Source organism: Patagioenas fasciata, chromosome Z (genome assembly GCF_037038585.1).
Source record: "Patagioenas fasciata isolate bPatFas1 chromosome Z, bPatFas1.hap1, whole genome shotgun sequence".
In the NCBI taxonomy this organism is placed as follows: domain Eukaryota; kingdom Metazoa; phylum Chordata; class Aves; order Columbiformes; family Columbidae; genus Patagioenas; species Patagioenas fasciata.
Genome location: NC_092560.1, coordinates 76,860,140 through 76,872,752, shown reverse-complemented (window position 1 = coordinate 76,872,752; position 12,613 = coordinate 76,860,140). Strand labels below are relative to the sequence as shown.

General features: G+C 52.3%; 3 protein-coding genes across 19 annotated transcripts in view; 2 read left to right on the top strand and 1 right to left on the bottom strand.

Annotated features, from left to right (window-relative positions):
* The window catches only part of UBAP2 (ubiquitin associated protein 2), a 145,577-nt gene that overhangs the window by 47,083 nt on the left and 85,881 nt on the right, over positions 1-12,613 (bottom strand). The window lies entirely within an intron of this gene.
* Positions 3,767-4,498, top strand: LOC136114799 (interferon-like). Its single transcript, XM_065860387.1, has one exon. It carries the CDS (start codon positions 3,767-3,769, stop codon positions 4,496-4,498), a length of 732 nt encoding a protein of 243 aa, XP_065716459.1.
* Positions 8,073-8,645, top strand: LOC136115167 (interferon-like). Its single transcript, XM_065861105.1, has one exon. It carries the CDS (start codon positions 8,073-8,075, stop codon positions 8,643-8,645), a length of 573 nt encoding a protein of 190 aa, XP_065717177.1.

The following is a 12,613-nucleotide window of genomic DNA, read 5'->3' as shown; positions in this document are numbered from 1 at the left end:
AACCCAGTGACTTCAACTGCTCCTCATACAGCTTCCTCTCCACACCTTTCATCAACTTCGTAGCCTCTTCTGGACACTCTCCCGTACCTTTATACCTTTTTTCTCCTGTGCTGCCCAGACCTGCACACAGTGCTCCAGGTGAGGCCGCATCAGTGCGGAGCAGAGCGGGACAACCACCTCCCTGGCCGGCTGGCAACGCTGTGCTGGATGAACCCAGGACACAGTAGCCGTCTTGCCTGCCAGGACACCCTGTTGGCTCATGTTCAACTTGTCGTCAACCAGAACCCCCAGACCCCTCTCTGAAGAGCTGCTTTCCAGCATCTTGGCCCACATTCTGTATCTACAGCCAGAGTTGCCATGTCCCAGGTGCAAAATCCAGCACTTGCCCCTTTTGAATGTGTTTGGTGATTGCCCAGGTCTACAGTTCATTCAGATCCCTCTGCAGGGCCTCTGCCATCAAGAGCATCAACAGCTCCTACCAATTTTGTCTCATCAGCAAACGTACTAAGCAATCCCTCAAGTCCTGAGTCTAAGTCATTTATTAAGACATTGAAGAGCACTGGCCCTAAGATGCATCCCGTGGCAACCCACTTGTCACCGGCTGCCAGCCCAACATAACCCCATTTAGCAGAACCCTTTGAGCCCAGCCTGTCAGCCAACTGCTCACCCTCTGCATTGTGTGTTTATCCAGCTGGATGCTGGACATCTTCTCCAGGAGGATACTGTGAGAGACAGTAGCAAAGGGTTTACTGAAATCCAGAAAGATCACATTGACAGGCTTCTCTTGGTCAACTGGGTGGGTAACATTGTCATAGAAAAAAATTCAGTTTGTTAAACAGAACATTCAACTCAAGAACCTGTGGTAGCCCATGGGCCCCTCAGTTCAGGGAAGAGATTGAAGTGCTGGAGTGGGTCCAGAGAAGAGCAACACGACTGGTGAAGGGACTTGAACACAAGGCCTGTGGGGAGAGGCTGAGGGAGGTGGGCTTGTTTAGTCTGGAAAAGAGGAGGCTTAGGGTGAGCTCATCACTCTCTGTAAGTACCTGAAGGGAAGTTATAGCCAGGTGGGGATTGCTCTCTTCTCCCACGCAGTCAGCAACAGGACAAGGGGGCATGGGTTTAAACTCTGCCGGGGGAAAGTTAGGCTGGATATGAGAAAGAAATTCTTTACAGAGAGAGTGGTCAGGCATTGGAATGGCTGCCCAGGGAGGTGCTGGACTCACCGTCCCTGGAGGTTTTTAAACTGAGATTGGACATGGCACTTTGTGCCATGATCTAGTAAATGGACTGGAGTTGGACCAAGGGTTGGACTTGATGATCTCTGAGGTCTTTTCCAAACCAGTCGATTCTGTGTGATTCTGTGCTGGCTGTGACCAACAACTGCATTGTCATTCAGATGTTTTCCAGTAACTCCCAGAACATTCTTCTCCATGATTTTGCCAGGAACAGAAATGAGGTGGACAGGCCTGTAGGTGTCAGGGTCATCCCTGTTGCCATTCTTCTGGATTGGGACAACGTTTGCCAGCTTCCAGTCAACTGAAACCTCTCCACATTCCCAGGAACACTGGAAAATCACAGAGACACATCTCGCTATGACATCAGCCAGCTCTTTAAGCACCCCTGGATGAATCACATCAGGCCACATTGCCTTACAGCATCCAGCTGCAGTAGGAAATCCTGTACCAGTTCCAGATGCATTGGGAGTAGATTCTTCATGCAGCCATAGTTCTCTAACCCAGGGCTGTGGGCGCCCCCAAGTCCATCTTCGGTGTTGAATTCCAAGGCAAAGAAGGCAACAAACTACTAAGTTGACCATGCTCATCGAGTAATGGGACAACGTTATTTCTAGTTTGCCTTTTGCCATTAACATATCTTTAAAAGCCCTTTTTATTGTCCTTCACAGTACTGGCCAGCTCCCATTCTAATGGAGCTCTGGCTGTGCAAATTTCCTCCCTATAGGGGCGAGCAACATCTCTCCGGTGCTCCCATGATGCAGGACCTACCTTCCACCGACTACGTAATTCCTTCTCGCATCCTATTTCAAGCCGAAGATCCCAGCTCAAATAAGCTGCCTTTGTGCCTCGCTTGCTTCATTTCTGGCATTCGGGAATTGCCTCTTCTTGTACTTTTAGCAGGTGGTACTTCAAAACTGACCAACACTGACAGACCCCAACACCTTCAAAAGCTTCTCCCCAAAAAATCCTACTCAGTAGTTGTCTGAGCAGCCCAAATTCTGCTCTCTTCATATCTAGAGCTGAGGTCTTGATGGCAGGTTTCCTCTCCTTAGCCAAGATTTTCAACCTGACCGCTTTGTGGCTGCTGTGGCCAAGGGTGCCACCAGTTGCCACTTCTCCTCACAAGACCTTCTCTGTAACTGAGAATTAAATCTAGGAGGGCACATTTCACAGTCCGTTCCCTTACTACCTAGAACAAGATGCTATCATCCAGATGCTTTAGGAATCTTCTGGACCTGTTGGTGCCAGCTGTGTGATGGCCTCAGTTGACATCTGGCAAGTTGAAGGCCCCATAACGACAAGGGCAGGTGACCTGGAGGCTTCGCTTACTTCATTAAAGGATAACTGATCAGCATCATCATCCTGCTTGGGTGGCCTATAGCACACTCTCTTGACGACACTTATTCCTTACCCAGAGGGTCCCTCCCAACTTTGCCATCGCCAATCGCTCCATGCACTCCAGCCCCTCCAGCACACACAGGGCCACCCCCAGCTCCTACCCTGCCTGTCCCTTCTCAATCGCTGTACCCGTCCACCATGGCACACCACTCACAGGATTCATCCCACCAGGTTTCACTGCCCTTACCTGCTCTCTCCTTGACACTGCTTGAAAACACCTTGTGGCACCAACTGCTCCACGGAAACACACACAGCCACGGACCTCCAAGCTCAGCACCTCCTGCAGTGACAGCACTCAGGGACGTCACATCATCCTGTACGTGGCAGCACCCGAAGCACAGCACCCACCAACACAACGCTGCCTGACAAGACCAGGGATCCCAGCCTGACAACATCACACACCTTTCCCCTGCTTCAAAACCTTTCACAAGCTCACAGCACCACCACAAGATCCTTCACTTGGAAGGGACACAAACACCTCAGCGAGTGCAACTGAAAAATATTCTGCAAGGTATTTGCAGAATGTAGGAAACATCCTTCCAACACCAAAGCTGCAGTGCTATAAAGAAAAAAACCAAACCCCTTAAATATTTGTCAGTAAGAAATACAGGGAAAACATGCATTAGCTCATATATACAAATAGTTTCAGAGAAAGAATGAGGAAAAATACATGTTGGTAGGCAGAGAATCTAGAAAATAAAAACCAAGAAACACAACTCCCAAAACAGATCAAAAGGAAACCCTGCAGTGCATCCCCAGCGCAGCTGACACAAAAGGCTCGGCCGCACTTTCACATCCCCCGCCGACCCACAGCAGCAGCGGGGCCGGGCTCCCCCTGCACTCGACAGCAGCCCTGGGAAAAAAACAGCTCCTCTTCCCTAGGGCAGGGCCAACCGGCTCACACTTTGACAAGAACAACCAATGCAGTGAGGAGAAAGCAAAAAGAAAGCGAAACTGAAAATGGAAGTTAGATGGTTAGATGATGGTTAGATGGTTAGATGATGAAAGGAAAGCCATGGCACCACATAAAGCCATGGACACAGCAGCAGCCCAAGCACAGCGCCCACCCGCACCGCCAGCCAGCCTGACCGGGCTCCTGCCCAGCACCACCCAGCAGCACCCACAGCCCCACCATGGCTGCGCCCCACACCCCACGGCCCCGCCTGCCGCACGGCGCCCCGGCGCTCCTGCTCCTCCTCACGGCTCTCGCCACCGCCACCGCCTGCCACCACCTGCGGCCCCGCCACGCCACCTTCCCCTGGGACAGCCTCCAGCTCCTCCGGGCCATGGCTCCCAGCCCCACACAGCCCTGCCACCAACAGCACGCGCCCTCCTTCCCCGACACCCTCCTCAACACCCCCCGATCCCAACAACCCGCCGCCGCCCTCACCATCCTCCAGCACCTCTTGCAATTCCTCAGCAGCAACAGCATCCCCCAACACTGGCACAACCAGGCACGGGAACACCTCCTCAACAGCCTCCACCACCACAGACAGCAGCTCCAGCAGTGCCTGACACACAACAGGATGCTCTTCAAAAGGAAAGGACCCCGCAACCTGCTGCTCACCATCGACAAATACTTTGGGGACATCCAGGACTTCCTCCGCACCCACAACCACAGCGCCTGCGCCTGGGACCACGTCCGCCTCCAAGCTCACATCTGCTTCCAATACATGGACCAACTCCTAGGGCAGGTGAGGAGCCAAACCGCTCCTGCCCTCCACCAAACGCGCCTGTTCCCAACGCCCATTCCCAGCCAACACCAGCGGCTGCAGACGGAGCAGAGGACGCAGCAGCCCGGTCTGGGATCGCTCAGCACCGCTCCCAGTGCTTCGGGACAGGAGCCGACGGCTACACGGGCTTGAGCACAGAGGGGTCCAGGTTGCAGGACAGCCGCACAACCACCTCTGCTGGAATGGAAGGAGGACGAACCTGCTGTGCCGCACACTCATGGAGAGCCGCCAGGCGATGGGGATACGGGTGGTACTCATCACCCACGGTGTTATGGAGCCCGTCTGGACTGCGACCTCCCCGATGGAGGGGAAGGGCCCTGTGGACACTCTGGGACTCTCACGCCAACGACTATTTATCACAGAGCTCTAACTATTTATTTATTTATCTATCTATCTATCTATTTATTTATTTATTTTGCTGGCCACTGATTTACATATCAGTATTATTTATATAGATTATTTGTTCACTTGTTGGAAATAAAGACCTTTTCCATAAGCAAAAGAAGAAAAAAGACTGTCGTGCTGCATGTACCTGACAAGCAAAGACAAGGCCTCTGCAGGCTGGCAGGGATGAGCCTTCCTCCTGCACCCTGGCCCACTGATGCCTCTGGACCCACCAAAGGCTCCGGACAGCAGGACACTCTTGGGGACCCACCACGGGTCTCCAAGCACACAGGCATCTCCCGCCGATGCTTGACCCACGGAGCACACGCTCACCCAGACCACAGGATGCCTGCCCTGTGCGCTCCTCCTCGCCCACCACCCACCCTCTCTCTTCCCAGCCCTCTCCCGTTGCCAACACAGGAAACCCACCCCTAAACCACCACCCATCACAAACAGCCATTCAGCAATGCCACAGCACTGCTTGGGAGGCCCGGTTTTGTTAAAAACAAGACCACTTGCTCTTTTGGTGAATTTTCCTTTCAGCTAAGTTCTCCTAGGAACGGCACTCTTCCCAATTTGGATGCATGCTTTTCAAGATGCTGTTTGCTCTGGAGTTGATAATGGTAACAATGCAGAAGAGTTCCAGGTTTAGACATTGCTATGGCAGCCAAAGTTACTGATATATTTTGCATGTCCCATAAGTGACAGGGTCACATTTGAAAGGAGGGGTGAACAGAACAGGTGACTAAAATTCAAAAACCAAGTATTTCAGCCCATATACGTCATACACCCTATGAAAACGGGAGACCACCAGAGTCTCGCTCTCTTTGACCATGGACGGCATCTGAAAATGACCCTCCCTGCTGTGCCTGCAATCTGAGGCCTGGCTCCAGACCCTGCATCCCTGAATCCAGTTCCACTTTACTGCAGAGTCCAGCCCACAACTGCCGGGTGCCTGCCCTGCAGCCGCTGCAGCAACCCTGCACTAGCCCGGGAAATTCAAGAGTGGATTTCTCTATTTTTGGATTATTTTCACTATTTATTAGTAGTGTTAGTAAAGCATTTTTAACTTTTTCTACCTTGTAAGTCTCTCTCCCTTTTCCTCCTATTTCCTTTCCTTAATGGGGACGGTGGGGGGTTAACAGAGCGTATCTGCCACAGTTTATTATTGCCCTGCAGTAAACAGTGACAATGGGCCCAGTGAGGTGCTATAGACAAGGTGCACTTCCAAGAGGCAAGACGGGGACACATCAAGGCCTGTGTAGGTTTGGACAAGAAATACCTGTGTTACCAAACACCCCAAAAGAGTCCAAAAAGCCCTAAAAACACAGGAGATGCCCAGGACTGCTCGCTGCTCTCCTACAATCACCACAACTGGCCCAGGACACTCCTGCCTGGGCTCACACACCAGTGCCCATGAGAACCTGCCTCATTACACAGAACACGTTTGTCCTGAGCCGCCTTCATCCCAACACATCCTTAGAAAACAACAAGATCCATCCCCCAAACACCAACACCCAACATGGTCCAAACCAACCAGCACACACCAGCACAGCATGCCCCATGACGAAAACTACCCACGCACCACCAGCACCAGCTGCTCCTTCGCCCTCCGAACACCACCCCTAAAACATCTGCCATGGGGGCTTTGCCCTCCACACGTAGCCTGAGCAAGACAACACACAAGTTCAGCAGCTCTGGGCTCCTCCAACACACCTCACACAGCTTGCTCTCCATGCTCGGTCACACCATCTCCACCACCACGTCACCGCAAGGACACTGCTCCGTGCAAACACACGTGGGGAATTCCCATGTAGCTGGAGAGCAAGAAAACAAGCAGCACCAGATATATTCAGGTAAACAGCACAACCCCTCCAGGTGCAGCTCACACGTTGCACTACAGTCCTCCTGATGTTCCCTCCAACCAGAAATACCCTCTGACACCACCCGGGGGGAACCTCACTGGCTCTGCTTTTCCTGAGGTGGCTGAAGAAAGGAAACCCTCCTCAGATACAAACACAGAGGAGGAGAGGTACTGACACAAGCTGGAACACAATGACTTGCAACATGAAAGAATCAAACATTATTACTATCTCCACCACGAGGGCGAAACAACCCCACAGGCGGGATCAGGGACGTTCTGTGATGTCCATAGCTGGAGATATACCCAAAAGAATCACGGGACAAGGCCAAGAGCAACCTCCTCTGACACCACCTGTCCTCAGCATCACATTCAGTTGGGGATCTCAAAAAGAAAATAGACCGTTAAAGAATAGGTAAAACAATGGAAAGATATGATGAATGAACAGTGATAAAAAACCAGAACAGAACAAAACAACACACAAAAAACCCCCAACCCAGGTAAATAAGCAAATACATACATCCATAAATACATAAGAACAGATAATAATACAGAAGTTCCAGTACTATGAAGGCATAACATCAAAAAAAGGAATTTCACCACGCAAATATTAAAAAATAGGAAAAATGATACTTTTACTAGAGGACCTTGCACTCTGCACAGTTAAAGTGACAGTGGTCATGAAACAGTTCTCAAAACGAAAATGGAAAATCAGCCTATGTAAAAACCTTCCGGGAGTAGCGCCTTCATTGTTCAATGAGCAATAGCTCACAGAAGACTTTGTATCGCCCATCACAACCAGGTTGAAACTGATGAAAGTGAAGCAAAGACATTGCAGATGCTTCAGCAACAAACATGCAGTGCCCAGACCCACAGCCACCTCCTCGAAGGACATCTGGACAGAGAGAGCTCCTGAGATTCCTGAGACACATCTTGTAAAACCCCAGAATGTGAACAGTAATGATGTAATTAAAAGGAAAAAAAAAATTACATAGAAAGTAAAAACCCAAAAAACAATAACTGGTGTATTACACAAGGAAAAGAGACTAAGAGAGAAAGGGAAATTCAGTGAAACACAGCAGGCACAAGTGCTCACGAAAGGAAAAGGAAAAACCACAAACACATCACTGCGTGTCACCACGACCCCAGCGCTTTCGAGTCCCCCGCTCAACATCCACTGTAGTCTACCTGCCCCCAACACACCAGCAGCAAAGCACCCACACCGCCCGCCCCCCGCACGGGCACCCCACCAACGCACTTCCCCAAGACCACCACGGCCACCAGCCACCGCTGGAAACCACGGCCGGAAACTCACCGCAATCAGAAAGCCAGGAAGGGAAACCGCGGCACCACATAAAGCCAGCGAGCCAGCAGCAGCCCAAGCACAGCGCCCACCCGCACCGCCAGCCAGCCTGACCGGGCTCCTGCCCAGCACCACCCAGCAGCACCCACAGCCCCACCATGCCTGCGCCCCACACCCCACGGCCCCGCCTGCCGCACGGCGCCCCGGCGCTCCTGCTCCTCCTCACGGCTCTCGCCACCGCCACCGCCTGCCACCACCTGCGGTCCCGCCACGCCACCTTCCCCTGGGACAGCCTCCAGCTCCTCCGGGCCATGGCTCCCAGCCCCACACAGCCCTGCCACCAACAGCACGCGCCCTCCTTCCCCGACACCCTCCTCAACACCCCCCGCTCCCAACAACCCGCCGCCGCCCTCACCATCCTCCAGCACCTCTTGCAAATCCTCAGCAGCAACAGCATCCCCCAACACTGGCACAACCAGGCACGGGAACACCTCCTCAACAGCCTCCACCACCACAGACAGCAGCTCCAGCAGTGCCTGACACACAACAGGACGCTCTCCCGAACACAAGGGCCCCGCAACCTGCTGCTCACCATCGACAAATACTTCGGGGACATCCAGGACTTCCTCCGCACCCACAACCACAGCGCCTGCGCCTGGGACCACGTCCGCCTCCAAGCTCACATCTGCTTCCAGCACCTCCACAACCTCACCAGCACCACCCCCAATTAGACCTACCACCCCCAACGACCCGCACGGCCCCACGCACACCGCCCTCGCCACCGCTGGACCACTGCCGGACCATTGCCCCATCCCACCTCCATCCTCACGCCTTCCCTGACCCACGGCAAGAGCTGCTGCCACAACGGCCCTGCACCCCCAGCCTCCACTCACCGCTCCCCTATTTATACACCTTCCTCTATTTATTTGGACAATGCTTTTTATCTATTTATTCGCCTATTTATTCAACACGTAATAAAGACCTGGTGCAAAACGCTTGCCGGTGCCTCTCGTCTCAGAAGCAGAGCAACAAACCTTTGGGGTGAGGGGAAGCCGCCTACACTCAACACCTACCCCAACCCCGCTCTAAACGGGGCTCTGCACATCCCCGGCCCACTCTCCTCTTTGGCACCTCTCCAAGGAGGCTCTTTCATAGAACCACAGAATGTCAAGAGTTGGAAGGGACCCACAAGGACCATTGAGTCCAGCTCCTGTCCCTGCACAGGACAACCCCACAGTTCACACCATGTGTCTGAGGCCGTTGTCCGGTCTCTCCTTGAACACCGTCAGGCTTGGGGCTGTGACACCTCTCTGGGGAGCCTGTTCCAGTGTCCAGCACCCTCTGGGGGAAGAACTTTTTCCTAATGTCCAGCCGGCACCTCCCCCGGCACATCTCCCTGCCGTTCCCTCAGGTTCTGTCATTGGGTTCTGCCTCTTCTCTAGAAAGAAGGGTTCCACGCCTGACCCTCCTCCTCCCCTTGTGAGGAAGCTGTAACCGCCATGAGGTCTCTCCTCAGTCTCCTCCAGGTTGAACAAACCCAGTGACTTCAACTGCTCCTCATACAGCTTCCTCTCCACACCTTTCATCAACTTCGTAGCCTCTTCTGGACACTCTCCCGTACCTTTATACCTTTTTTCTCCTGTGCTGCCCAGACCTGCACACAGTGCTCCAGGTGAGGCCGCATCAGTGCGGAGCAGAGCGGGACAACCACCTCCCTGGCCGGCTGGCAACGCTGTGCTGGATGAACCCAGGACACAGTAGCCGTCTTGCCTGCCAGGACACCCTGTTGGCTCATGTTCAACTTGTCGTCAACCAGAACCCCCAGACCCCTCTCTGAAGAGCTGCTTTCCAGCATCTTGGCCCACATTCTGTATCTACAGCCAGAGTTGCCATGTCCCAGGTGCAAAATCCAGCACTTGCCCCTTTTGAATGTGTTTGGTGATTGCCCAGGTCTACAGTTCATTCAGATCCCTCTGCAGGGCCTCTGCCATCAAGAGCATCAACAGCTCCTACCAATTTTGTCTCATCAGCAAACGTACTAAGCAATCCCTCAAGTCCTGAGTCTAAGTCATTTATTAAGACATTGAAGAGCACTGGCCCTAAGATGCATCCCGTGGCAACCCACTTGTCACCGGCTGCCAGCCCAACATAACCCCATTTAGCAGAACCCTTTGAGCCCAGCCTGTCAGCCAACTGCTCACCCTCTGCATTGTGTGTTTATCCAGCTGGATGCTGGACATCTTCTCCAGGAGGATACTGTGAGAGACAGTAGCAAAGGGTTTACTGAAATCCAGAAAGATCACATTGACAGGCTTCTCTTGGTCAACTGGGTGGGTAACATTGTCATAGAAAAAAATTCAGTTTGTTAAACAGAACATTCAACTCAAGAACCTGTGGTAGCCCATGGGCCCCTCAGTTCAGGGAAGAGATTGAAGTGCTGGAGTGGGTCCAGAGAAGAGCAACACGACTGGTGAAGGGACTTGAACACAAGGCCTGTGGGGAGAGGCTGAGGGAGGTGGGCTTGTTTAGTCTGGAAAAGAGGAGGCTTAGGGTGAGCTCATCACTCTCTGTAAGTACCTGAAGGGAAGTTATAGCCAGGTGGGGATTGCTCTCTTCTCCCACGCAGTCAGCAACAGGACAAGGGGGCATGGGTTTAAACTCTGCCGGGGGAAAGTTAGGCTGGATATGAGAAAGAAATTCTTTACAGAGAGAGTGGTCAGGCACTGGAATGGCTGCCCAGGGAGGTGCTGGACTCACCGTCCCTGGAGGTTTTTAAACTGAGATTGGACATGGCACTTTGTGCCATGATCTAGTAAATGGACTGGAGTTGGACCAAGGGTTGGACTTGATGATCTCTGAGGTCTTTTCCAAACCAGTCGATTCTGTGTGATTCTGTGCTGGCTGTGACCAACAACTGCATTGTCATTCAGATGTTTTCCAGTAACTCCCAGAACATTCTTCTCCATGATTTTGCCAGGAACAGAAATGAGGTGGACAGGCCTGTAGGTGTCAGGGTCATCCCTGTTGCCATTCTTCTGGATTGGGACAACGTTTGCCAGCTTCCAGTCAACTGAAACCTCTCCACATTCCCAGGAACACTGGAAAATCACAGAGACACATCTCGCTATGACATCAGCCAGCTCTTTAAGCACCCCTGGATGAATCACATCAGGCCACATTGCCTTACAGGCATCCAGCTGCAGTAGGAAATCCTGTACCAGTTCCAGATGCATTGGGAGTAGATTCTTCATGCAGCCATAGTTCTCTAACCCAGGGCTGTGGGCGCCCCCAAGTCCATCTTCGGTGTTGAATTCCAAGGCAAAGAAGGCAACAAACTACTAAGTTGACCATGCTCATCGAGTAATGGGACAACGTTATTTCTAGTTTGCCTTTTGCCATTAACATATCTTTAAAAGCCCTTTTTATTGTCCTTCACAGTACTGGCCAGCTCCCATTCTAATGGAGCTCTGGCTGTGCAAATTTCCTCCCTATAGGGGCGAGCAACATCTCTCCGGTGCTCCCATGATGCAGGACCTACCTTCCACCGACTACGTAATTCCTTCTCGCATCCTATTTCAAGCCGAAGATCCCAGCTCAAATAAGCTGCCTTTGTGCCTCGCTTGCTTCATTTCTGGCATTCGGGAATTGCCTCTTCTTGTACTTTTAGCAGGTGGTACTTCAAAACTGACCAACACTGACAGACCCCAACACCTTCAAAAGCTTCTCCCCAAAAAATCCTACTCAGTAGTTGTCTGAGCAGCCCAAATTCTGCTCTCTTCATATCTAGAGCTGAGGTCTTGATGGCAGGTTTCCTCTCCTTAGCCAAGATTTTCAACCTGACCGCTTTGTGGCTGCTGTGGCCAAGGGTGCCACCAGTTGCCACTTCTCCTCACAAGACCTTCTCTGTAACTGAGAATTAAATCTAGGAGGGCACATTTCACAGTCCGTTCCCTTACTACCTAGAACAAGATGCTATCATCCAGATGCTTTAGGAATCTTCTGGACCTGTTGGTGCCAGCTGTGTGATGGCCTCAGTTGACATCTGGCAAGTTGAAGGCCCCATAACGACAAGGGCAGGTGACCTGGAGGCTTCGCTTACTTCATTAAAGGATAACTGATCAGCATCATCATCCTGCTTGGGTGGCCTATAGCACACTCTCTTGACGACACTTATTCCTTACCCAGAGGGTCCCTCCCAACTTTGCCATCGCCAATCGCTCCATGCACTCCAGCCCCTCCAGCACACACAGGGCCACCCCCAGCTCCTACCCTGCTTGTCCCTTCTCAATCGCTGTACCCGTCCACCATGACACACCACTCACAGGATTCATCCCACCAGGTTTCACTGCCCTTACCTGCTCTCTCCTTGACACTGCTTGAAAACACCTTGTGGCACCAACTGCTCCACGGAAACACACACAGCCACGGACCTCCAAGCTCAGCACCTCCTGCAGTGACAGCACTCAGGGACGTCACATCATCCTGTACGTGGCAGCACCCGAAGCACAGCACCCACCAACACAACGCTGCCTGACAAGACCAGGGATCCCAGCCTGACAACATCACACACCTTTCCCCTGCTTCAAAACCCACAAGCTCACAGCACCACCACAAGATCCTTCACTTGGAAGGGACACAAACACCTCAGCGAGTGCAACTGAAAAATATTCTGCAAGGTATTTGCAGAATGTAGGAAACA

What these genes read in the sequence shown, in the direction of transcription:
- LOC136115167 (XM_065861105.1), top strand. Translation starts at nt 8,073, where the DNA reads ATGCCTGCGCCCCACACCCCACGGCCCCGCCTGCCGCACGGCGCCCCG.
- LOC136114799 (XM_065860387.1), top strand. Translation starts at nt 3,767, where the DNA reads ATGGCTGCGCCCCACACCCCACGGCCCCGCCTGCCGCACGGCGCCCCG.